Below are 27,650 nucleotides of genomic sequence, written 5' to 3'. Positions count from 1 at the left end.
GGTTCATACAAATAAATATTATTAGTGTTTCAGTTCTGAGGAAAAAAGCAAAGTTTTTGGAATAGATTGACATAATTATGAAGTTAATTATTCATTTGTCATCGATCAAGCGGTGTAACAACTCCCTGTTGGAGATGAAAACTATAGATTTGCTGTATCAGTCAATGAAGAATAATGAGCAATTAATTCATAATTACAGTTTGTTCTCAAAATTTTTGTTTCACAGGCGCTTTTTGGTATTAATATTAATCATGTGTAAAACACAACTTGCATGAAATGTTACAAAAGATTCAAATTTTGAGTTACAGACTTTATGATTATTGTAGAAAATTTAACAAAATTAACATAGGCACCTTTGTTTTGTGTTTCACTAAAAGTAAAAGGCATCTATACGTGTCGTTTAAATATTTGACAAACATATTGTATAAATATATAGGAATACGGTTAACTCTCAAAGAATAGTCAGTATTTCTATATTTTATTCGTTAGATTGACAATTCAGAATATGTAGTATAGACACACTGACGCTCATATATTCATTTTTAGATTTCTTGTTCATCCCTCTTCTTCAAAGCGAGTGTCTGTTATGATGTCAAAGACATGCACTTACATGCAATATTAAAATCAAATGAATATATAGATTGAAAATCTCACAGAAATTCAAAGTGGAAGAAAAAGACAGTCAATATGTAAGCAAATCTGTTTTATCTGTTCAGTTACGATTTTTTTTTCATTAAATCTTATTATTTTACGTAAAACATTGTGTTCGACAAAATCATGTTGAATTCACAGTTATACGTCTCCTAAGCAACATTGAATCAGTCTTCGAGGGGTCTCTATAAATTTCAGATGAATATTCCACAGAGTAAAGGTAAAACATTCTGACATTTAATTCAGTGTATGCCTGCATGTACTGTCTTCCACAGGGACTCGGGCTGCTGGCTGTTTTTGCTTGACATGTTTTCGGTTTGTGACGAGCGGTGGTCTTATTACGACTTCAGTTTTAGGAAGTAAGCACACGTTATCGATTCATCATCTTCCATGAGCAGTTCTTTTAATTATCTTCTACTTTCTCCAAACATTCGTTTTAGCTTTGACATTTGATCGACATTCGAGGTATAGGAGGGACGTACATTGGGTCATCATTTGCGCGAATCGTTGTCATAGAAACACTCTGGTTCAGTAAGGAAGATTTTCTGCCTGGAAGACATTGTAGGTTTGTTTTTAAAGATTGAACCATGATCGTATAAAAACGTGGAACGAGCCGTGGTGTTCAGCTGACGTTATAGCTTACTGGCCACGTACCCTGGTAACTACTGGTCCTGGCGAACTGCGGACGCCAAGATGTCGCCTTTGCCTTGGTATGGTAAGGTATCCCGACATGACCACTTGAAGGAATTGACCAATCTGTTGTTGGGGGTTTCATTCTGACCTATCAAGATATTAAAAATAACATAGAATAAATAATAAATTGTATCATGCTTAACAGATGGAAGGGTGTATGAACTGAGAGCCGTAATGTCGAAAGGATTCCAGTCCCGTGCCCCTATATATACCCCGTCCCCGACCACACCCCGAACTTCCGATAGGAGCCAGTCCAACAGAAGCCAAGTTTAGTACTTTGCTGTCTCTTGAGTTTAGTAATATGTTAAAAAACATATAAAGCATATTACAATATTTCATTGTCTTGACTGTTTTTAAGAAGCACGATGAAGGAATGCCGTTTTCATATCTCTAAGAGTCACCCAGATTCTACATACGCACCCTCCATTAAGTAGGCCCACTAGCGGATCCAAGGGGGGCCATGCCCCCCCCCCCCCAAAGGTGAGCCAAAAAGTGTTTCCGAACATCCGCTAAATCATATGATTGGAAATTTAAAAAATCGAGAGGAATAGCAGTGGTAGACTAGTCTAAACCTTTTCGTTTTCTGGTTTGAAATTAAATGCAGAGCTCCCAACTGACCCGCAATTCGCGGGAATTAGAGCCGCATTCTAACACCCAAACCCGCTGACCCGCACAAGCGTCCGAAAAAACCGCATTGTAATTGTCAAGTATACATAAAAAATTTGCATCAAATTTTGACTTAGCAACCATCATTTCTTTAGCATTTAGCATAATAGAGTATAAAACCTCCTTTACAGCATCATTTGAACCTCAAATTAGCCTATATTTTTCTTTTCATTGGGGCGAGCAGCGAACATTTTCATTCCACGGCGAATGAATTATCACCTACTATTCAATTTATTGATGTTACACACAAAAAAATGCATAGTTCTCAGAAAATTTTGGGTGACAAAAGCCTTTCTAAGTGCCACCATTTTACATGTAGGCATCACCAGGATTCAAAAAAAAAATCAAAAGGGGGGACACCCCCTCCCCTTATACCCCTCCCCCAGGACGGCGATTAGTGGCATGGACCAGCATTTGCCTTCTCAAGAGTTGGGAGCTATGTAAATGTATGAGCATGAGGATTTACAGTTTAACACCATTTTGCAGTTACAGGCTGGTTGTAAGAAATTTATAACCTATGAGAAATAAAATTTCTTGAGAAAGATGATCCCAACTTTGTTTTATAAATATTTTAGAAAATTACACCTGGGAAACATTTTTTTTAGAAGTAAATTAACATCACCATTGTACACTTTTGTCGCACCAAATTGCATCTGAGGGCATTCAGCAATAGAAAATTTTCCAAAGGGGAGGGGGAACCCCTCCCCTTAGACCCCTCCCCCATATCACTCTAATGCCACTTTGGCCCCTCCTAAACAAAGGCCCTGGATCCGCCAGTGGGTAGGCCTGTATGCATACTTACATCTTCTCAACGTTAGGCATCACACGATTTGTACCACGTTAACGTTTATAGGCTACCAACAATTAAAATAACATTAACAGGTGCGTATCCAGGGGGGGCGTTGGGGGCGCGCGCCCCCGGGTAAGAAAAAGAAAAGAGAAAAAAAGAGAAGAAAAAAGGAAAAAAAGAGGGGAAAAAAGAGGAGGAGGAGAGGAAAAAAGGGAAAAGAAAGAGAGAAAAAGGAGAAAAGGAGGGAGTAAAGGAAAAACGCGAAGACACCGGGAAGAGAAAGAAGAACAGTGACATCATTACAGCGCTGAAGGGTAGCCAGTGACGGATCAATGATTTCGTAAAAGTGTGACTCACCCTACCCCTTACACCGACAACTCCATTTTTTGGCGTTTCCATTTTCCTCTCTCACTAATGATCTATATATATACTATATATGGTCTATCATAACACGTGTGTAGAATTGTGCTATGAAACCAACTGTGGCTGGTCTCGAACTCGACCGTGTCGTCGGGGAACATGACGCATTTTGGGATGGGGGCGACCGACCGCCCCCCCCCCCCCATTCATCATTTTTTTAAATGATATCGCTAAGTAATTTCAAAATATAAAAGTGCTTAGAGGCAACTTACAAGGCCTGGGAAGTGTCATTTCCAGCGATCTGGGAGACATTTTCGGCCAAAATTTGCTTGTAAGCTTCGCGCCAACCTATGAATTTGTAATGAATTTGTAACGCAAACAGCAGATATAACATCATATCAGTGAGCATGAAAATGGCGTTCCAGGATGAAAAGCCTCAAAACTGTCCGACTTGCCTGAAAAAATAACCAAAAATTTTCGCGCGCCAAGCGCGCGTTCAACGTGTTCGTGTCAATATCATATAAGCAAGCGGCGGTTATTACATCGCATGCCATCATGTACCGTACGGTCCGTTCAAATTGCGCAGTATACCGCGGGATGCTAATGTAAACAACGACATGTCTCATGTACATGTATAAAAAGCATGGAGGTCCAATTGTGTCAAAACTCTCTTTTACATTAGTAATGGCGAATTAGGGCCTGTACCCTCGCCGCGCAGTGGCGGACCGTCCATATGGTCAGGGGGGCGGATGCCCCCCTGACGGACTCAAATGGACTGCTGGCGCCTTTTTCAGCTCTTTACCACTTTTTACTTATTCTAGATTATTGACTTTTTTACGGCGCTTTCATCTACTTCTTGACATTTGTCACATTTTGTTCGTGTAATTTGGCGATGACACCTTATTCTTCGTTTATCTGCAAATTAGCCAGGCCCGGAAAGGGTCATTTCCGGCGATCTAGGGAGAATCTTTACTCAAAAATTTTCTGTACGCTACGCGCCAACCAGTGGTGGCGCTCCGCTTAGATAGTGTCGAAAGCGCCCCCTCAGACCATTCTCGCCACTCCTGACCAATACCCCTAGCTCCGCCACTGCCGCCGCGCCTCATACGCCTATGTGTGTAGTGTTCGGTTTCGGAAATATCTGCTATTTTTTCATTTCCTTCAACCAAGTTTTATAATAGCCGTTATAACAGGTTTTAATATTTGTACACCAATAAATTAACTGTGTCTGAATTTTAGAAAATTTCTGACCAACATTCTACATCACACTTCCCACTTCACACTCTACTCGTGCAATTTTGACCGGTCTGTTAGGGGTTGAAGGAAGTTTTTTCTATATTGGTTGTCCATAGATGAAATTTTGTACAACATTATGGGTATGTTTTCAAGTGAGTTTATTCGCGAGAAATGTGAAGTTTCAAATTCTGAACAAATATGGGGCTTAAAACCTTGAAAACTGGGGCTGACGGGTATTGTGGGCCGGGACGTAGAATCACCTACAAAAGCAAAGACCCACAGGAGATGCGATCAGGTCGAACATGATGTATGCCGGGTTGACAATCTTCAAAAAGGTTATGGATGGAAAAAAAAAACTATTAGGAAATACTTGGTTCTCAGGCAAAAAGTGTACATCTGGTTGGTCATTTCAAGCCCGAGAAGTGCCGTTTCCGGTGATCTGGGGGGTTTCAAAACAAGAAATTTTCTTGTACGCTGCGCGCCAACCGATGGTGGCGCTCCGCTTAGATAGTAATTCGCGCCCCCCGGGTTAGAAAATCCTGGATACGCGCCTGATTAAGAATATCTTTAGAAGGAAACTTTCAATTCCGTATAATGAAAACCATTCTCGTAAACATGAAATGCTTTTTTGGTATTACGCAAACTCCAAAGAGTAACAATTTCACAAAACCACAGCGATATTATAGTCAGAAAAATGGAATAAAATATTTTTAAGACCACCTCATAACTTTTCCTTACACATATGACTTTCATGGTCGGTGCATGTAATATATACGTACATTAATGAAGAGATTTTTCTGCAGAACATCCGCCAGATAGTCCATTCTCCTCGTATTCTCTTCGGGTTCTCCGCGAACTGTCGAGTCGCGTGATTCCTCGGATACCATTGTCGTAAAGATAAGGTGTCTTTCGGGTGATGTCAGTTCAGAATACAATATTCCAGCCGTCTTAGCTCATTTCTGTCGAAGACATATAAAAAATATATAATAAATAGTTATAATTTTACATAACACTTCAGTTAAATGAAATTTCTGCATAGGAATACAAAAGACAAAGGTATAATTTTGTCCCATTTGTCCAAGCAGTCATTCGTGTTTCGGCAGTAATTGCATAAATGGTCTCTCAGTGTAAATTTCAAACTATCTATACATCAATCGAAGAATAACCTGGCATGATGACGAACATAATATTCGACTTTAAGGGCGATTACTGAAAGCCAGTCGAGTACCAAGTATAGAGGTTGAACTTCATTAAATCAGATGAGTATAACTTCAGTTGGAGGTCAAATATTTGAGATGTCTCACACAGGTATACACCGGTCTACTTTGTTTGGAGGTTCGACCTCACTCAGGTCCTATATGGTTAAGCTATAGTTGGAGGTTTTACCTCACCGACCTATAGACGGGTATATACACTAAACTAAGTTATACCTCATTCATGCATGTGCGTCTTCGTGCTAACTAACTTACTGTAGTAAAGTTCTTATACTGATAACCTCATCTGTCTAGATTCCCATTCATGACATTATTTTCTACATGAGACTGACTAGGGGTGACATGGTCTGCATAGGACTGACCGGAAAATTTAAAATAAAATGATAACAGCATGGACACATATGTGTCGCTGCACTTCATTACAGAGATCATCTCCCAATGAAGCGAAACGTTCCCACCCCCCCCCCCCCTCAACATACGGCACATATATATACAGCGAGCATTATTTATACACATATTTGCCGATCAATCATACATGAGTATCACTTAAGCATAGCCTCAAAACCATACAAGCTATAGCCTATTCTTAGTATCTGAATTCAGATCGGAATTACATTATTTCTTGTAAAACTGTGGAAGCGTTACTCTGGAACAAAAATATCAATTTTCTTACCATGTATAGTATGTGGAGCTGTATATATCACTATATAGGTTTAGGAGGACAACCAGCGGGCATCCTCTACCGACGAACCGGGCCAAAGTACTAAACTCAACTACGCAGATGTTTCTCCTTTTATAGCAAACTAAAAATAACTTGTTTGAGCAGAATCGGTGATGCATTGAGAGTTTATAAGAGAGGGCTTACTGTAAGGATGCGCCTGCAATCTTCTAACAAGGAGAACATGTTTACTCGGTAAATAGTAACACACCATCTTATATGCACACTTCGAATTGACCATGAATTCGGCGCGTGAAATTTCTTTAGACTCCGGTCAAAGATCTAAATTGACTATTTGAAGGCGCTGGCCTTATCTGAAAACTAACAGCTCCCTGATTTGAGGAAGTGTTCCTTCAACTATATCTAGACCAAATAATTGCCTGCAAAGTTGTACAATAGTCTCGGGATGACCATCTACAACCAAACGTCACTTCCGACGTGGGTGACAGGAACCGGGAGAATTATTAATACGATATATTTATATAAAAAGATAAGGCCATTTGGTAAATGGTTGTAACGTCTTTGTGTAGACTGTATAGTATATTCAACAATGAGAGGATGTGAACATGACTTGACATGAATGAACATCATCTGCCGTGAGGGAGGAGGGGGGGGGGTTCATGGTGCTAGAGACAGGAAACCCGGATCATTTTTATCTGTAAGGACGATGGCAGAACAAAGGTACAACATTCATTTCCGGTTGTCGTTTTCAGGAACGTCACTAAATACGCTACACGCGTTGGCGATTATTTTGAGTTTTTCCTTGAAGAATTCACATTGAGCAGTTGCGTGTTGCATTTGGATATATTTGGCTTTAAGCCTCAGAGATGTTTTGAAAACTGTCTGTATTAATAGTTGAATAAATCCTAGTTCTATATCCTAGCGTACTAATTTCCCGCTCCGTTATTGTCTCTGAGTGTGCCTCGCGTTGCATCCCTCTATTTATCATATTTTTCCTTTCATATCCGTGACATGATGGACCATAAGTGCCCCGGGTTCGAACTGTCTCTATAAGCCGCCGAAGTTACAACCCAACACGAAATAATAGACATCTGTTCTTGATATTTGGATGTTTATGGAAGGAAATTATTCAACCTTTTCAGTATCAACTTACGTGGAAAAAAGGTTATCATTGAAATAACTGGCACGTGCTCTATATGGAGAAATTATAGAAGTGAGTGACACTAAAAAATATTTAGTATAACAAGAAAATGTAGTTGTTTCCGAAGTTTGTATTTTGAAATTGAATGTAAACTTTCGTATCCCTATACTGACCACGCCAAGACGAAACGTACAGTAGTCCGAGTACAACAACATTAGTAGGACTCAATATATGAATATCCTTTGATCACTAAAGAATGAGTACAACATGATACGGAGTACTTTCCGAGTACCATTACAAGAATCATGGCCCGAGTACGAATTACATCTAACAATGCCAGAACGTGTGCGAGTACGCGCATAGACTCAATTCAAGCTAGGCACATTGATAATATGCATTTCCAAATTATCGGGTACTCACTATAAGGATTTTTTTTATTTTTCATTTTTGTTTGTTATAAAGACCTGTGTTTACAACCATTTATTTTTCATTTTTATTTTCACTTATCTTCATTTATTTTCCATTTCCTCACAATGTTTATATAATAATAAGACGGTGAAGACAATACCATGCATGCAAAGAAAATAATAAGTAATAAATCATATAAAAGAAAAATAATGGAAATTACGGAGAGAAATGGTGGAAGGGCTTAGAAGCCGTAGCTTGTACAAGAAGCCCACCAAATATAAAGATAACAAGTATAAAGGATATGGGCATGATAATAGAGCCCATTACCAAGAAGACCTATTACCACCCCACCCCCCCCCCACCCCTAAACTAAACAAAAAAGGCATTTTGGTAATGTGGGAAATACTAAAAGTCAGAGACAAATGTAGATCTATAGATGTTGATACTTGGATAAAAGATGATTCTTCAACTTGAATGAAAATGAATTAAGGTACTTAATATTTCTTAATGTATGGCTTAAGCTATTCCAGAAATTAACACACAAATTAACATACATGGTTGCTTTCAAAGAGCGAATTATTCCCCATTTTATCCAATATATGACAATTTTCTATCATAAATCGGATTTCTTTGTTCATTTGATTGAAAACCAATTGGAGCAATATTACCTAATTTCATCATTCTTGCATCCGGACTGAGCAATTATATTCTCATAAATGAAATTAACCTATGATGTTTTCCGGTTTACCTGATACCTATAAATGTGGATTATGCAGCAATTACCAGGTGTGAAACATTGAACGCAAATGCAGCCTTTTAATCGATATAAAACTATTAAAACACCGGAAGTTTGTCATAATCAATATATAGTTACCATGGCGACAGGGCTAAAAAGACCTATAGCCAAGATTTGTCTTTAAACTGTAAATAGGACGAAAAGGCAATGGTGCTCATAAAATAACAACACTGTTACATTAAATGCTCAATGGGTTGCTAAAACAAAGCTTTCTTGCGTGTGTATGACGTAACAACATTTATTATTTCGTCACATCCGTTAAGAAAGAATTGCCCCATAATTTTTTTTTTTTTTTTTACTTCAAGGAAGAAATCTGGAGCAAGGATCATTTTCGTGGGAGTTCGTTTTCTTTTCTCTTCCACTTGAGTTTTAATTCTCCTCCGTGTTTACTAAGTAGGTGGATTTGTGTGCAACTCCTGTTATACTATAGCGCTACACACATAGAGTTAGCTTAAATAGGAATTGGATTATCTGAAGTACGTGTCAATTGGGCTCTGTGTTTGACTCCATAGTAAAGTCACGCGTGATGTGAAGGCCTCAGCTGTCATACCATAGGCTTACAAAACACAATGACTAGGGCATCGAGTATTACAATATTTTTAATATATATAATATGCAAATTACTATTGTTAATACTCTTCTTAAAAACCCGAATATATATTATATAAAAACATGTGTTAAATCAAAACATTTACTTCATAAATCATGGGCGTATCCAGGATTTTCTAACCCGGGGGGCGCGAATTACTATCTAAGCGAAGCGCCACCATCGGTTGGCGCGGAGCGTACAAGAAAATTTCTGGTTTTGATACCTCCCAGATCACCGGAAATGGCACTTCTCGGGCTTGAAAATGACCAACCAGATGTACACTTTTGCCTGAGAACCAAGTATTTCTCAATAGTTTTTTTTTCCATCCATAACCTTTCTGAAGATTGTCACCAGTCACACAGTGTTGGACCTCATTGCATGTCCTGTGGATCATTCATTGCTTTTGTAGGTGATTCTACGTCACGGCCCACAATATCCGAAAACCCACTTTTGAAGGTTTTAAGCCCATTATTTGTTGAGAATTTGAAAATTCCCATTTCTCGTGAATAAAATCACTTGAAAACATAGCCTACCCATAATGTTGCAAAAAATTCAATCTATGGACAAGCAATATATAGAAAAACCTCCTTGAACCCCTAACAGACAGGTCAAAATTGCACTAGTAGAGGGAAGTTTGATGAAGAATGTTGGTGAGGAAATTTTCGAAAATTCAGACACAGTTACTTTATTGGTGTAGAAATATTGCAACCTCTTATAACGGCTATTATAAAACTTGGTTAAAGGAAATGAAAAATACTAGATATTTCCGATATCAGATATTTCGAAACCGAACAGTACACACATAGGCGTAGGAGGCGGGGGCTGCAGCCCCCCCCCCCCCCCCACCAATTTTTCCCCCTGAAAATTCGAGCAATATGCTGAGAAATTTTCGGGCACCTACTGAAAGAAAAATAAATAGCAATGATGTAGCTTAAGGAAATGAATAGTTTAAAAATTATCTCCTTGGTAATTAAAATAAAGGTCTTAGCTTGGCCGACTAATTCGCCATTACTACTGTAAAAGAGAGTTTTGACATAATTGGACCTGTATGCTTTTTCTCCATCTACATAAGACGTTTCGTTGTTTACATTAGCATCCGGTGGTATACTGCGCAACTTTCACGGATAATACGGCACACGATGCCATGCGATGTAATGACCGATGCTTGCTTATATGATATTGGCATTAAGATGTTGAACGCGCGCTTCTTGCGCGAAAAATTTTGGTTATATTTTTCGGGCAAGTCGTTACAGCCCCCAAATCCAATTGGGCTCCTACGCCTCTGACTACACACATAGACAGTTTTGAGGCTGTTCATCCATGGAACATGAATTTTCATGCTCACTGATATGGTGTGATATCTGCTCGTTGCTTTACAAATTTGAACAGGCGTGTAGCGAGTAATTTGCCAAGGGAGGGGCGAAGCCTGTAGGCAAACTATCTAAGCGTAGCGCCACCATGAGTTGGCGCGGATCGTACAAGAAAATTTTGGCCGAAAATGCCTCCCATGTCGCTGGAAATGACACTTCCCATGCCTTGTAAGTTGCATCTAATCATTTTCTATTTTGAAATTACTAGCGATATCATAAAGAAAATTGGCTCGGGGGGGGGGGGGGGTCGCCCCTTCCCGAAATGCGTCATGTTCCCCGACGACTCGGTCGAGTTCAAGACCAGCCACAGTTGGTTCCATATAGCACAATTGTACAATTGTTTAAGGCGTTCATACACACACGCTTTATGATAGACCATATATAGTATATATATAGAAACATTAGTGAGAGAGGAAAAATGGAACGTCAAAAATGGAGTTGTCGGTGTAAGGGGTAGGGTGAGGCGCACGTCCCTCCGTAATCCTCGATCTGTCACTGGCTACACTGTGTATATGGATCAGCGCTGTACTTATGACTGTTCCTCTTTCTCTTCCCGAGGTCTTGGCGTTTATCTTCTACTCCCTCTTTTTCTCCTTTTTCTCTCTTTCTTCTTTTTCTTTTCCCTTCCTTCCTCTCCTCCTTTTCTTTTTTTCCCCCTCTTTTTCCCTTTTTTCTTCTCTTTTTTTCTCTCCTCTTTTCCTTACCCGGGGGGCGCGCGCCCCCAACGCCCCCCCCCTGGATACGCGCCTGTAAATAATAACTTACCGTTGTTCGTAAGGTATGGCTCCCTCATAAATTGCCTTCACAGAATGTCTAAATTTGTCTTGGCTATAGTGCATACAACAATCTTCCTTCTAACAAATAACTTACATTAACACGAAACTGTGTCCGCAATAAGCATGCCCAGGCTAAAGGGCGGGGTGGAAAGGAAATACTGAATACATACCGTGATGAAGTGGGGGAGGGCCCCAGTGGGGTGATGTTTGGTAGATAGAGGGAATGTTAATCAATCAAGTACAGTATTAAATGGTTCAATACTTTAGGAAGATCAGTTCACATAACAACTTGAAGCATATTTAAAGTCATGCGTATTCTATTAGTGTGTATATGTTTGCTGCACCTTTCCTCGCATTTTTTAGCTCTCGAGCCCTCAAACCTCCCCAACCCCCTCTGCCTTATCATGACCTTCCTTTGTGTGTATAATAACTATTCAAGTTTATATTCATTATAATCCTCACTAAAATACAGTGGTGACCAGAACTTAACCTCAGTTTTTTCTGTACCTTTATTTAAGTTTTAAGATATGCATTTGTAATAGGCCACTTGCTCAGATTTATCACTTTTCTTGCTTACTTTCATGTATCGGAAACGTATAACGGGGACAGTATTTCTCGCTTTTTGAACAATTCATTTAGTAAACACTCACTTTCTGTCTGTGATAGAGGGAGAGAGCGAAGGGGTGTTGGGGGAGGGGGGGGGGGGTGAGGTTGGGGCCGAAGGGTGGATGGCAGAGCCCACTGGTAAAGTGAATCGCGTTCGGTTTGACAATAAGTGGCGCTATACAATAATCGCTTGCAGAGCCGTATACGGCTCTGATCGCTTGTGCAAAACTATGATTGACAGCAGGCGCATAGTTACAATATCATTACCAGTGTCAGTAACAGGTGAGTGCTATTGGATTGGTCTTGTTCACGACTGATTTCCATGTTTAGAAGGAAATGCAAATGATAGCGTATGGACTTTTACGAGTTATTTTATGATTTCCGTCGGTAAATAAGATGCTGTTAAACCAGTGTCTGAAAGATAAATATCACCATTTCCCTTTAGACAGAACATTTTGCAGAACTGGACCTAACGTTAACCATAGGCAAAGTCTAGGATGAGTTAGGCCTAAATTCTGCTTAGTAAAATGTAGGCTTAACTGGCCTAAAGTTACATTTCAGCTTTCAAGTGTCATTTCACTCCAGTGATGCAGTAAATTTGTGACGCCAAATCCAAGAACGCATGCAACACAGCAAGTACATCAGCATAACAAAATATTCCACCCAAATAGGAATTACCTTGGACCTGGTTATGAGCACACACAAAAAAGCTAGGCTTTGGAAATTGGAGGCCTATATTATAGACTAGGCCTAGGCTACATCATGCATTTGTGTAGCAATTAATCCATTTTGCATAATATTGCACTACTGTATCTAACACCAGATAAATTATTCACTATTCCTACCACAATACTACATTCTAGGCTAGTGTCAAGATCTGAAAACTAGGGCCATATGGTTCTTTACTCATGCAATACTAATCACCCTTGTATAAATGAAAGGTATGCAGTCCAGTACTACTAGTAATAGTAGAGTCGAGGATAACCACAAAACTTCATTGAACTCACCCCCTACCAGGGGCCTATGGTGGGTCCCTGGACTCCATGTCATTTTCCTGCCCCTCTCCCACCCCATATCAAAATATCTACAGTAGCAACACCACTATGATAACTCATTTAATTGAATGTCCAACAAATTTCAGTAGATTGTGGCATAACAGGTACCAGTATGGTGCCATTATTTGGCAAAATATTGAGCTCTACAGAAATTGTCTCTACGCATGTTGTTACCACATTGCCAAATCTATGTAGAAATTTAATTAAACAAATAGCAGCAATTGCCAGTTCAAAGGCAAACATGAAATTGGACACATTGCATGCTACTAATGCAGGTATTGGTTTTTTGGACAAAGAATTATGCTTGTTTGTAGATGATATGTTATTATGACCCAACTAGAGTTGCTAAATTTCAAGTGTGATTTTCGGCCAAATTGTAGGCAGCAGAGATGCCAACCAGTACGATTTTATCGTATTTAGTACGATAAAAGAAGTGAAATACGATTCACATCTTGAAAATACGACTTTTCATCTTTCAAAAAAAAAAAAAAAAAAAACGTTTTTTTTTTTTTTTTTTTTTTTTTTTTAAATAGTTGATCAATAATCTTGCTACATGGTGCAATTCATATTTGATTATTCAAGTCTATACAGTAGTTTTTTTCTCATTTCTACTTCTGGCTTGAACCAAATTCTCATTGGCTCAAAAAATGCAAGCAATTAGAAGGTATCATTATTCTCATTATGCATTTAAACACCCTTTTGGCATCATAAGAATTATTACAGATGCTTTACAATTTTCTCATTAGATGTTATTGAAAAAGCAAACATTTTACTTGCCCGCTCTTACAAGTAAAATATTTTTCTGACATTTTACTGGCCCGGGGCCAACAGGCCAGTGGTAGTGTTGAGTTTTTGTGAAAATCTGATTTTTCTCTCAAAAATCTGATTTTTTAGGATGTTCAGTCTGTTTTTTGTGTCAAGAGGTTGGCATCTCTGAGGCAGTGTTAGATGACCGAAATGCATGGTGGTATGTGGTGGCTTTTCCCCTATATTTGTATTCTCTGTTGATAGTGTGCTACAGGTAAACTGATAGTTGCTATAGGTGCCTTGTTTGATTGTAAATTGTATGACCTCATCTTCAACCCTAATTTTCATCAAGACAGCCTCAATGCAACAGTTGCTAAACTTATACAGTGAAAGCAGTCAAAACAATTTTTTTTTTAATGTGAAGCACTTTCATGAATTTGTCATCTCTTAACCTGAACTGTAAACTAAATTTGAACACATGCACAAATTTAAGGAAATTTGTCCTTTGAGGGTTTTGACTGAAGCCTTTACAATTATGAATCCATCTCATTTTGCTGGAAACACTTTACTTGTTGGAAAAAAACTAGAGGGAGATCATCACAATAGTCATCCTTTAAAAGAGTATTTGTCCCTCTAACTACCAAACCACCCTACCCTCCCCCCCTCTCTTTCCCTGACTGCATTTTCAACTCCCTTGCTTGTTTCTTACTGGCAAACATATTTTGTTGGTTGCCAGTATATAAACAGCTACATACATAAGTGGGTGTTTTGCAGTCTAAGGGCATTCTTAAAGTATTGCTTCATGCTAATTTTCTGGTCAATTGATTATTTTGCAGTGAAAGATGAAATGGAGGAAGGTGCTCTACCTCGATCAAGGAGTTCCTGACAACTATGTTGATAGTTCTTTCCTTGAGGATTTCAGAAAAAATGGTAATACAATAATTTGGCTGTAACTGCATCATACTGTTAGCTTGTAAAGTTTGTCAGGTATTAAAGAATCAAATTGATCAGTCTTCTTTGAAAACAACGTAACATGGTCATTCTTTTATGTTACTTTTCATGTTACTGTTACTCATATAGATATAAAGTTAAGTCTCCCAACTGAATTTAATGTGACCCTAACTCAACTCACAGAGTTCTGAATAGTTGTCAAAAGTCAAACTCCTTGTGTTATAAACTGACTCCTGCACACCGAATCATATACATTTGTTGAAATTTTGAATTGTTACCCACTGCTCCTTGCCAACTGACAGTCTGAAACAATGCTGCAAGTTGTGTTACCTTGACTGAAGCCGACATAAGTTATTAAAATAAAAAATGGCAAAATCCTGAACGGTTGTGATCTACAGCATATAAACACTGCCAGACATTCCACATTTATTGATGTTATTATGTTGAGTTTTCAATCAGTTCATGTTTGTTTGAGAAGGAAAAACTTAATTAAAATCTCATTCTGTATTATTTTATCTTGATATCTATCATTTAGTATATTTACATATGATGTCTACATATCAAACTATAAAAAGGTTTTTTTCTTTTTGTCAATGATGCAACAGTACAACCCAATGCAAATTACATATTTTAATGCTATTATAAATTGCTTTTTCCTCCATCTTCCTTGTTACAGCCTACATTAGGCATTATGATTACTGGAGTGTGGTTACAGAGACAGGTGTCGTAACACAACAGCTGAGCAGGTTAGCTATTTGAGATAAATTTTGCTTTTTAACCTGTTAGGAAAATGACTCTTAAATGATAACCTTGTGAACATGGGTCAGCTTTATTCATTGTAGATATTCTTTGAATATTCTCTCTTTTAATACTTTTCTTGTGAAAATTGCAGAGCATTTGATGGTATAAAGAGGCAATAATTCTATCAATAGCTTTGCCAGTTGGCTAGTTTTTAATTACACATACAGTAATTAACCATTGATCTTGCATCTAGAGAGGATTTAGAGATGTTTTAGAAGCAGTTTCACGAGTTGTGTCTCCATTTCATCATTTATCTTATTCTCTTCTACAGCATTTGCATTTTTGTAGTAATATTTATCCTTATGAGTACTGAGCTAGCACATCCGGCTACAATATTAATCTGGTCTCTGGTCACCACCGCAGCTGGTTTTATCATCTATGATCTCGTTGATAAAGGAGAATGGAGGAAAGAGCAGCAAAGATCTTGTAAGCAGTCTCTGCTTTAATCTCGTTAAGTCTCATCTCGTCAAGATAAATGATTTCCTACCCCTCTACCAAAATCTCAGTCTTGGTCATCTATTGCTTTATTATTAGCCTGGACTTTGTCATCTCCTTCCCCCCCACATCACATGATCAAATATATTCTACTTCTAATTTCTTTTTGCTTTGTAGTGGCTGATAATACAAGGAGTGCTTTGATATTTATCACCTATGCGTTTGGGCTGTCTGGTGTTCTTCAAACATATTCTTATTTCTCTTTGCTTTGTAGTGGCTGATAATACAAGGAGTGCTTTGATATTTATTGCATATGCGTTTGGTCTGTCTCCTGTTCTTCAAACATTAACGGACACCGTCAGTACAGACACCATCTATGCAATGTCGGTAAGTGCGGTTACCCTATGAAAGAAACAATATTCAATTAAATTATTCATGCTTTTAGTGGTTAAAGTGCATGATATGTATTATGTGTAACATTATTTCAAAGCTTTAAGACGTTCTTGAAGACTTTGTTTTCCAAGCTGTAAAAGTTATTCCAAAGAGAGGAAAATGTTTTGGTCTTCTTGATTTTCATGAAGTTGTCTCAAACTGAAAAATCATCTCCACCTGGTCATATCCTAAATTATCAAAGTTACAAGCTTGTATGGTGACAGTGCAAAGTTTTCAAAGGATATCTCATTTATCAAGTTCTTGTTATCCAAAGTATTCCTAGGTATTAACAACAATTTCCTCTGCTTCTTATGACTCAAAATCAGACCTGTGAGAGGAGGGGTGGGGGGAGGTGGTGGGGGGGGGACTTTTGAACCTTAAAATTTTACAAACAGTTTTAATATTGAAAAGGGAAACACTGCTTACTTAAGTAGAAAATATTTGTGAGTGAAAATCTAGAAATGAGGGAATATGTCTCCCAACTCTAGTGCCAGGTTCTTTATTGAGGGAAAGACTGACTGACTGACTAAACCATAGTAAAAGACTGAAAGACTGATAGATGGTTTAATCAATACAGTTACGATTTGAATAGTAGGTGGTTAAACTCACTTGAAATAATTTTCATCTCTTTGTTGTTTTGGCCAAGACTATATTTGAATATGTTAAAAGACTGTTTCTATTTTTCATTTGCCAGGTTTTTATGCTTCTTGCCAATTTTATATTTCATGATTATGGGACATCCAAAGTTGTGTAAGTAATATTTGATAGAGTCCTTCATTTTTGAGTGTTTTGTAATCTGTTAAATTTTAATGATGAATTATGCCGAAGTTAAACAAAATAATACACGAACTTGTGGGTCACAAAATTTTCCTGTATTAAAATCAAATTATCAGCTTGATCGCTTGATAAATAGAAACAATGAAATATTAGAACCAAATAGATATGTTAGTTGGATTGAAGGATACCCAGTATTTTCAAATATTGTAAATAATGTGTACATACTACATATCTTGGTCAGAGAGGCATAAAGTCAAATAGCAAGTCAAAAGTCTGTAAGGCTCAATTTTTTAATGTAACCAGGTTTATAATTGATACACTCATTCTTATAGGCCAGGCTATCAAACTGATTTCTGCAATCATTTTTGGTATTTTATAGTCATGTTACTGACTTTCAGTTTTGTTTAGTTGACTATTTTGTAACTATTCTGTGCTTCTCCATCCTCTCCAGAGTGTCCAAGTCACTGTCTCTTAATGCGTCTGTCTTTGCGTCTGTTTGTCTGGCATCCAGGCTGCCAACCTCTCTACATGCCTTTACCACTGTATCCCTAGCACTGCAGCTCTTTGCTCTCTGGCCTGAGCTACGAAGAAAGTTAAAGGTCTGTACTACACAGATATTACGTTTTATATGATGTGAGCGTGTTATCATGGACATACCCTATTTGTTCACATGATAGCACTGATTACAATACCTTATATAAACAAGACCACACTCACTGCCTGCTATTCTCTCCATTAAAGCAATGCATTTACTTTAAACTTCTCCCTGCCTCTTCAGAATGTCCATGTCTGTTGTAGTCATTAAGATTATGTTCCTCCCTTGTACTGCATGCTTGCCCTGCTGCCTATCCCTACATTTCTTGATGTAGGGATACACTCGTTTTCATTTAAAGTTTACAGCCATTTTACAAACTGCAAAGCAAGATATTAATCAACATATGGGATTCAGTTAATCAATATATTCCAACTGATTTATGATCCCAAGTAACTTTTGTCTTTTTCACCTTGCTCATTGATTTTTCATGGACACTCATTAGTCATGTTTTACTGATAAAGTCATGCAGAAATCATGTCAAATTTTTTAATATTTTTTACTTTTTCATCATGATTGAAAATAGAACCTGGACTAGTGAAGCTTATGAATGTTGTTGTAGTGTCAATGTAAATTATACAAATTATCAATTTTGTGAAGACATATCAAACCAAGCAGCTAATTACAATGCGAAATTAATTTTTTGCTTCGTTTAAATCTATCCTTCTATATGTTTCCTTACAGCTTCTGTACCCCAGTCATCAAGTTATAGTAACCTGGCTCTGTTTTATCATCGGTGTGGTTTGCCTTATGTCTGTTCACACTGTGGCAGCTGTGGTTTTCACGATCATTCATTTTTCAATAACATATGCAGCTCCATTCTGGCTGGTCAACCTTCAGCCTTACAAGAAGTAAGTATTTCCAAAACGGCATGTTTGCTTTTGGTAACCAATTTACCTAAACTTAATCTGTGCTAATCAAAATAAAATTTTGGCTAAGAAAAATAAAATTTAGTTGATCTCTGTTTGCAGGCTTCAAAAACTGTAGATATATGGTTCGATATCTGGAAAATTCTGAAACTTGCAGAAAAATTTTGGCAACCCACTTTTGGATTTTCCCATAACTTGCAGATCATGGCTTTACTCCTCATAGACTACATGTTCCTTTTGCAAGTAGAAAATATGAGTGTTGCTATGGAATCATTTCTATGAAGATGGCAAAAATGAAACCTAGACCATAAATATGCTATGTTTACCATTTTAAAATTGGGTTGAAGAATGTAAGGATTTACAATATATTACAACTGTGTTTTAGGTTCATTCCAGCATAAGTATTTATAGGCTACAAACTTAATGTGTGATAAATACATGCTTAGGAATGGCAATTTGTATTCCATAAGCAAGTTTCAAAAAGTTTGCCAAATTTGAGAACAACTGAAGAAAGTTCAGTCAAAATACTATAGAATGATATAATATTGGTACTGTTTTCTTGGACTGCAAAATATAAAAAAAAAAAAGTTGATTTTCTTAACCTTTCTCACATCAAAAACTCCTCACAGAAAAGCCCTCTGAATTGATATGTATAGCACCATTGTGGGTTGGTTATATTATATCTTAGGAATCATACAGAAATGACTATCATTGTAAATCCAGCCTGAATCTTACTTCAGTTCCAGATGTTTATACTATTAATGTTTCAACACTAGTAATATGTTGTATGCAGTTTACTGATTGGGTTGAATGCATGACTGTACTACATTTAGTAATTCATGTATTATGCATTGTAATGGGTTTTGTCAACTTTTCTCCGATACTGTGAGATGTAACTTATCCTTTGTCTTTCCTACAGTAATATTCATGGCCCTTGGGATGAGGCAGTTATACAACACTGAAGAGTACCAAACTTGTTATGGGTTTATATGTCAAATTATGGATAGGTATAGTAGTATTCTAGATATTATTAAGTAATAAGTGCATATTAAATATGAATTAAGTTATAGGAAATGAGTTTGTGGTAAGTAATTTGTATGAATCAGCTAATGCAAGCCTGTATTTAAAGTGATGTTCATGTTTAGACAGACCAGTGATTCTATGGACACAAACATCAGTTGAAATATTTTTTGTCGACTGTGATATCTAACTTCATAGGTCTGTATGTTCAAATGTAATTTAAAGATGAACTTAAAGAGGTAGTGTAAACAGAAAATGTAAGGTTTCAAGATACCAGGCCAAACTTTCAACTAGTAAGAGACCTTTGAGATGAAAAGTGCAGTATTTAAAATCTGATGTGATACTAATTCAAGAATTTTATAAATATCCTATATATAGATATATTTATATATATATAATTGAAAATCGTAATGAGTTGAAAAATCAAGAACAGTGAAAAAACTTCCAGCCTCCACCGGGATTCGAACCCGGGCCTCCGGCTCTGTACCCGGACACCCTAACCACTAAGCTATGCATGCTGATTTATGTCCAGAGGTTCGAAACCGGTAAGGAAGGTCGTAATTCCACTGTAGGCGTTTGTCACCTGTATCGAACAATACTAATTCTGTTTTGGTGACATATTTTGCCTTACTCTAGAGATGAAACATGATATATATATATATATATATATATATATATATATATATATATATATATATATATATATATATATATATATATATATATATATATATATCTATATATATATATCTAGAGTAAGGCATATATATATATGGTGAGGGGGGGGTGGAGAAAATTAGTTGATGATACTTTCAGTTGTATTGAAATCAAATCCAACATTTAGAACCAGTCCTAGAATATAACTCAACAATGTAAGTTACATATGCAGTTCTTGTGTGTCTTCCTCATGGTTTTAATTTTTAAAGTTATTATTTTTATAAATGATTTTCCTTACTTCCTTCAGAATTTTACTATTAACAAGATGAGGAAGCTAACATGCTCTCAATATGGTGCTCATATTTGATTTAGCTTAAAATACTTCAATATGGACAAGTATCCTCTATGTTCAGTGAAAAGTTTATCTTGTATTACCTAGAAACATAATATGATAATATGCAAATGAGAAGACAAAATATGCAAATATGTACAGTATTGCTTTACACAGATCGTACTATTTTTTAATATTTTATGAGAAATCAAGTTCTGAAACTCTCACAGATGTGAATACTAGTAAATTACTTACTGGTCTATGGTGTGGATAGTGTGTGCTAAAGCCATGTGATGAGTGGGGGCGGGATAGGGGCGGGGTAAGTTAAGTTTAAGTAGCTTCTAGAGTGATATTATATCAAATTTTAGATGAATATGGTTGTTCATACACATATAGTGAACTCTAGAGGTTGTCAGGATATGAGAAGAGTAAATACTTAGTAGAGTATAACTGAAGTTTCCTAACCCTTAATATTATTGTGCCATTTGATTGTCTGTATCCATAGCATACTGTTGTTTGGTATTAATGCTGTGAAATAGGATAAAGTAACATGTGTACAGCTTTGCTACTGGAAGACAAGTATACTAATGTTACTATGTTGTTGCATAATAAATAAACAAATAAATAAGTAATTGCAGTCTGTTTTGTGTATGGAAGTACTGGACTGCAGATTAGGATAATCCAGATAAAAGAAGTCAGGATAATCTAGGTTTTCATTTTATATGAAATATTGTATGTTAAAATTATAGAGATTTACAGAAAGTGGTATTGAAAGTATCCCTGATTAAGTCATGAGTAACAAAACATTATTTCTTGGCAGGTCTTGAATGAACTGAAAGTAATTATTGTTACAAAGATAACAAAATGTCTTTCCCAAATTGAAATCTGCCCTACATTCTCCAAAGAAGACACAATTATCTTAAATTGCTGGGCACAAAGAGGGGGGGGGGGTGGGGGTGAATGGGACTCCTGAATCCCTGTTGCATGTTCTGACCATAAATACTGGAAATGTTTTTTTTTTGTGCCGTCTTGATAAGAAATATTGTTTTTCTTTGTAGCCTAGGATCACAGTTATTGATGGCTTAATAATATTCCTTTTATTATATTTCATATCTTTATAACAAGCTTTGTGATATCTGTTTGTCTTTTATTTGTTTTCTTCTTTCAAGTGCTGAATAAGAATAAATTTGAAAGACACATTTTATTGTTTCTTACCTATGTGTCCCAGAATTTGTAGCAGAATTTTAATTTTTAATTTTCTCTTTTTGTAGTATTGTGTGAAAATCATGATTGTAGATCTAAATTATGGGTACAGCTCAGCAAAATCAAATCATCATCATATCAAAAAGGAAAATAAATTAATAATTCTCGGTCATGTTGTGTAATTAGTACTGGTATGGAATATGTATCAAAGTAACCATATATATATAGGCCAATATGCTAGCAATAATATTGCTACTAAAAATAATAATAATAAATTATGTATTATAAACAACACTACACCCTTCCTTCATAGTAACCCCAGGGGTCATTTACTTTCCGGTTTCTTACAATAATTTCCGACTACGAGTTTACTTACCAGTTGCAAAAAACACGTAAACAAATTGTTTTAACATGTTCTATAATTAAACATTTCAAAACAATGAGACTTAAATGCCAGGTGTTCTTTTTGTTTACCACCTTTAAATCCTTTATGCAACTTGTACATTAGTCAGACTTCATGGCATCCTGGGGGGTCATTTACCACCCAGTTTTCACCCGCTGTTACAAAGGACTAGTAAACAAATAGCGCAAACATTTTATTTATCATTAAACATTTCAAAACAATGAGACTGTATAAAAGCCAGGTGTTCTTTTCTTGACGGCACGCTTGTAGGCGGAGCTTAGATGAAAAGTATTCTCTTTTACTTGTGATTGGCCCTTCGGATAAGTTACTCATTAATGCTAGTATTTGGGTAGGTGCGTGCTGTATTATACCAAGGATCTTTTGGCTAAGATTATATGTTACCTAGGAAACGAAGGAACGGAAAATTCCACTGAAAAGTTATCCTTCACAGGTGCGTATCCAGGGGGGGGGCGTTGGGGGCGCGCGCCCCCCGGGTAAGGAAAAGAGGAGAGAAAAAAAGAGAAGAAAAAAGGGAAAAGGAGGGGGAAAAAAGAAAAGGAAGAGAGGAAGGAAGGGAAAAGAAAAAGAAAAAAGAGAGAAAAAGGAAAAAAGGAGGGAGTAGAAGATAGCCAAGACCTCGGGAAGATAAAGAGGAACAGCCATAGTTAAAGCGCTGATCCCTATAACATACACAGGGTAGCCAGTGACAGATCAAGGATTACGGAGGGGGTGTGCGCCTCACCCTACCCCTTACACCGACAACTCCATTTTTGACGTTTCCATTTTTCCTCTCTCTAATGTATCTATATAAATACTATATATGGTCTATCATAACGCGTGTGTGTGTATGGACGCCTTAAACAATTGTACAATTGTGCTATATGGAACCAACTGTGGCTGGTCTTGAACTCGACCGAGTCGTCGGGGTACATGACGCATTTCGGGAAGGGGGCGACCGCCCCCCCCCCCGAGCAAGTTTTCTTTATGACATCGCTAGTAATTTCAAAATAGACAATGCTTAGATGCAACTTACAAGGCCTGGGAAGTGTCATTTCCAGCGATCTGGGAGGCATTTTCGGCCAAAATTTTTCTTGTACGCTTCACGCCAACTCATGGTGGCGCTTCGCTTAGATAGTTTGCCTACAGGCTTCGCCCCTCCCTTGGCAATTACTCGCTACACGCCTGTTCGAATTTGTAAAGCAAAGAGCAGATATAACATGTGAGCATTGAAATGCATGTTCCACGATGAACAGCCTCAAAAACTGTCTATGTGTGTAGTCAAAGGCGTAGGAGCCCAATTGGATTTGGGGGCTGTAATGACTTGCCCGAAAAAAAGCCAAAATTTTTCGCGCAAGAAGCGCGCGTTCAACATATCAATGCCAATATCATATAAGCATGCATCGGTCATTACAGTGCATGGCATCGTGTACCGCACGGTCCGTGAAAGTTGCACAGTATACCGCCGGATGCTATGTAAACAACGAAATGTCTTATGTAGATGGAGAAAAATCATACAGATCCATTTATGTCAAAACTCTCTTTTACAGTAGTAATGTCGGCCAAGCTTACAACTTTATTTTAATTACCAAGGAGATCATTTTTAAGCTATTCATTGCTATTTATTTTTCTTTCAGTAGGTGCCCGAAAAAGATGGGGACAAATTTGGTTGCGGGGGGGGGGGGGGGGGGAGGGGGCTGCAGCCACCGCCTCCTACGGGACCTACGCCTATGTGTGTAGTGTTCGGTTTCGATATACCTCATATCGGAAATATCTGCTATTTTTCATTTCCTTCAACCAAGTTTTATAATAGCCATTATAAGAGGTTGCAATATTTCTACACCAATAAATTAACTGTGTCGGAATTTTAGAAAATTTCCTCACCAACATTCTGCATCATACTTTCCTCTACTCGTGCAACTTTGACCTGTCTGTTAGGGGTTCAAGGAGGTTTTTCTATATTGCTTGTCCATAGATTGAATTTTGTGCAACATTATGGGTATGTTTTGAAGTGATTTTATTCACGAGAAATAGGAATTTTCAAATTCTCAACAAATAATGGGCTTTAAACCTTGAAAAGTGGGGCTTTCGGATATTGTGGGCCGTGACGAAGAATCACCTACAAAAGCAATGATCCATAGGACATGCAATGAGGTCGAACATGATGTGTGACAATCTTCAAAAAGGTTATGGATGGAAAAAACTTTTGGGAAATACTTGGTTCTCAGGCAAAAGTGTACATCTGGTTGGTCATTTTCAAGCCCGAGAAGTGCTATTTCCGGTGATCTGGGGGGTATCAAAACCAGAAATTTTCTTGTACGCTGCGCGCCAACCGATGGTGGCGCTCCGCTTAGATAGTAATTCGCGCCCCCCGGGTTAGAAAATCCTGGATACGCGCCTGCTTCACTTCTTTCTTGATGTCGTCTTTTCCGTTTATTCCGGCAGTTTAGAACGTTTTGAATAATGTAATGCCAAGTGTGCGCAAAACCAAGATGGTTCTACAAGGAGAATCTTAATTACACAATATGCATCGTATATACAGTGCACATGCTTACTTAACAGACAACACAAGTCACCATTTCACCATTTTTTTAAAAATAATAAACTAACGACCGGTCGATTGATGATGCAGGGGAATTTTGGGTAGGGAAGATGGATGATGGTAGGGGTTGTATGGGGATTTGGGGAACAATTTTTCTACTCAAGCTGTCCAACAGGAAGTAATAAGACCAATATCTACGATAGCTGCGCGCGAAGTGTGTCGAAAAAGTAAGACATTCCAATACTCTTTTACTTCATTTTATATTGCAAAAGTTATCCATTTTATGAAAATTCCCTCATAATTGCTCTTGTCTCCTTGCCTCTCCTTTTATGTTATTATTATTCAACAACTTTGGGGTGAATGGCTCAGGACTCCCCTGCCCACCCCCACCTCCCCCCCCCCGCTTCCGTAGCACGCCGCATGATCACATTTTGTTAGAACGACTGGATAATGACCTACGTATAGTAGTGATGAATGTGACTTAGGCCTATCTAATATTTATGCTGGTTTGTTTAAAAGAAATATTTCCGAATTTATTGATAAAAACTCAAAATTTACTCGGTAAATTTAAAAGCAAAATCACGAAAAACGGAATAGTGGCGTCTCTGATATTTATATGGCTTGCTTTCTTTTGGTCTGCAACCTTAACCAAAACTTAAAGGGTCTTTAATAAATATTAAATCAACTTTATAATTAAGCAATTGAAACTAAGTAGTGTATTTAGGGCAAAGTACGGTGTTATTTTATTGCTAAATAGCAGATCAATCTAGGAAGCTTGCATTACAAGTTAGTACCCAAAATGGACAAGTTATATGGCTCTCTACCCCTTCCCCTCCCTTCCCCTCCTATATATTATTTAAAAAAAATATTGATTTGAATTAGTTGGAATTAGCCGATGAATTTCTTTTCTTACGGACCCCAAGGACGACTCCCCCCCCCCCCCCCTTTCACTTTTTTTTTTCATGTGTATAGATTTTGATTATCCAAGACATTTTTAATTTATTTTGTATTGAATTCTTGCATTCTTTGTTCAAACATATAAAATATTGGATTGCGTAGCTAAAACCCACCTACATGGGAGTCGGCTCCAATGACCCGGGGGCATACCCTTCTTGTTTATTATCACGGACCCACCCCTGCCAGGCGCCGCTCAACACTGTCAAAATATTGTTAGGTAGGCCCTACGCACAGAGATCTGTTGTAGCGCATTTGGTGTCGACCTCATGTGCGCGTGAAAAAGCGAACGCGTAAGGTTTTTAGATCATGCACGCAAGCCCTGTGAAGTCAGAAGGGGGGGGGGGGCACCAGAAACTGTTTTGTTGTATGATAAAGCAACAAAACATCCACAGTACAGTGTACTGGATAATAACGGCTGATTGATATCGCTGCCGAGAGCGAGTAATTATATACTTTAACTATGTTGTTGGTGAGTAAACCAATGGTAGGCCTTATCTGCCTTATCATGACAACGATCTGCAAGGTATGTTACGTGTTACATTCAAGTTACGGTGGTGATACATTAGCAGTTAGAGCTGAGATACTTTGTCACAGGCGAAAGTCGATTTTGATATGCGCTATATCTACCGCGTGTGAGATGCGTCTAAGTATGGAAAGTATTATAATATTTATATATTTATTTTAGTTCTAGGTCTCTTATTGTAAGGGTGTACATGCCTCCGGGCTACAGGAATTTGGTTTCCTTTTGTATATCCTGATCCGCTTTGTGTTTTCGTACTTTGTTGTTTGTATACTGCTTTTTGATTGGATCAAATATATAATGAAATGAAATAATGGCCGTGGCTATTCTTACAACTAGTTGTTACAATTATTTATAAACTATTCTTACGATATCGGCGAATTCATGCGCAGTAAAGTAAATAAAGCAACTGCGCTTGTAGTAGGGGTAACCCTAACCATAAACCTTAACCCTAACCGGAAATTATTGTGACTCCTTGTTGTAAAAATAGTACTCCTAGTCGTAAAAATAGCCACGTTAAAGCAACTCCGAATGCGTATTTATAAATTATTGTTACGGCTAGTTGTAAGAATAGCCACTTTGTATTATAATCGCTTCATACACCGTTAAGGTCATGGTCTATTCGATTACCAGCCCCCCCCCCCCCACCACCCACCCCGTCACCTACACTTGGCATGGAACTTATTTGACCGACACTTGTTAGCTAGCATAATTTTGGTATTATTTTGTTACGGCTTGCTATGAAGACTGGACTGGACTGACTGGACCACGTGGACTGTTCTCATTCATTGATCATATTTGTCTGTGTAACTGGTTTTTATTATACAACCCCCCCCCCCCCCGCACCTCCAGTAATGTCTATGAAAAACAGTAGTGTGTGTGATTTGAGAAATTGGGCGGTTCTCACTACCTCCCCAACTATGCATGACTGTTAGACAGTGATACATGGTACACGGAGAGTAGAATGTTCTCACTTCCTCCCTACCTATGTATGACTGTTAGACAGTGATACATGGTAGACAGAGAGTAGGCTGTTCTCACTTTCTCCCCACCTATGCATGACTGTTAGACAGTGACACATGGTACACATAGAGTAGGCTGTTCTCACTTCCTCCCCACCTATGCATGACTGTTAGACAGTGATACATGGTACACGGAGAGTAGAATGTTCTCACTTTCTCCCCACCAGTGCATGACTCTTAGACAGTGATACATGGTACACAAAGAGTAGGCTGTTCTCACTTCCTCCCCACCTATGCATGACTGTTAGACAGTGATGCATGGTACACGGAGATAAGGCTGTTCTCACTTTCTCCCCACCTATGCATGACTGTTAGACAGTGATACATGGTACACGGAGATTAAGCTGTTCTCACTTTCTCCCCA

The 27,650-nt window shown here is 37.8% G+C and overlaps 1 protein-coding gene and 1 long non-coding RNA gene across 3 annotated transcripts; one reads left to right on the top strand and one right to left on the bottom strand.

Annotated features, from left to right (window-relative positions):
- Window positions 1-7: 7 nt before the first annotated feature.
- LOC139963706 (uncharacterized) lies at window positions 8-6,637 on the bottom strand. The gene is made up of 3 exons (XR_011791734.1): window positions 6,284-6,637; window positions 5,176-5,355; window positions 8-1,432 (listed from the first exon to the last, which is right to left on the bottom strand). It is a non-coding gene; the product is annotated as an uncharacterized lncRNA (long non-coding RNA).
- Window positions 6,638-12,201: 5,564 nt separating this feature from the next.
- On the top strand, window positions 12,202-21,841 carry LOC139963703 (phosphatidylinositol N-acetylglucosaminyltransferase subunit C-like). Of its 2 annotated transcripts, none has more exons than XM_071964787.1 (9): window positions 12,202-12,257; window positions 14,614-14,707; window positions 15,405-15,474; window positions 15,801-15,955; window positions 16,239-16,351; window positions 17,091-17,146; window positions 17,625-17,772; window positions 18,450-18,616; window positions 19,554-21,841. In XM_071964787.1, the coding sequence occupies exons 2-9, from the start codon at window positions 14,620-14,622 to the stop codon at window positions 19,594-19,596; spliced, it is 840 nt and encodes a 279-aa protein (XP_071820888.1). In that variant the 5' UTR covers window positions 12,202-12,257; window positions 14,614-14,619; the 3' UTR covers window positions 19,597-21,841. The 2 variants fall into 2 exon arrangements, with proteins under 2 accessions (XP_071820888.1, XP_071820889.1); XM_071964788.1 differs by lacking the exon at window positions 12,202-12,257 and adding an exon at window positions 12,338-12,362.
- The last annotated feature ends 5,809 nt before the right edge of the window (window positions 21,842-27,650 follow it).

The sequence above is a fragment of the Apostichopus japonicus genome, chromosome 22 (assembly GCF_037975245.1).
Source record: "Apostichopus japonicus isolate 1M-3 chromosome 22, ASM3797524v1, whole genome shotgun sequence".
Classification (NCBI taxonomy): Eukaryota; Metazoa; Echinodermata; class Holothuroidea; order Aspidochirotida; family Stichopodidae; genus Apostichopus; species Apostichopus japonicus.
The sequence above is the reverse complement of the archived record's forward strand: the minus strand, read 5'-3'. Positions and strand labels throughout refer to the sequence as shown.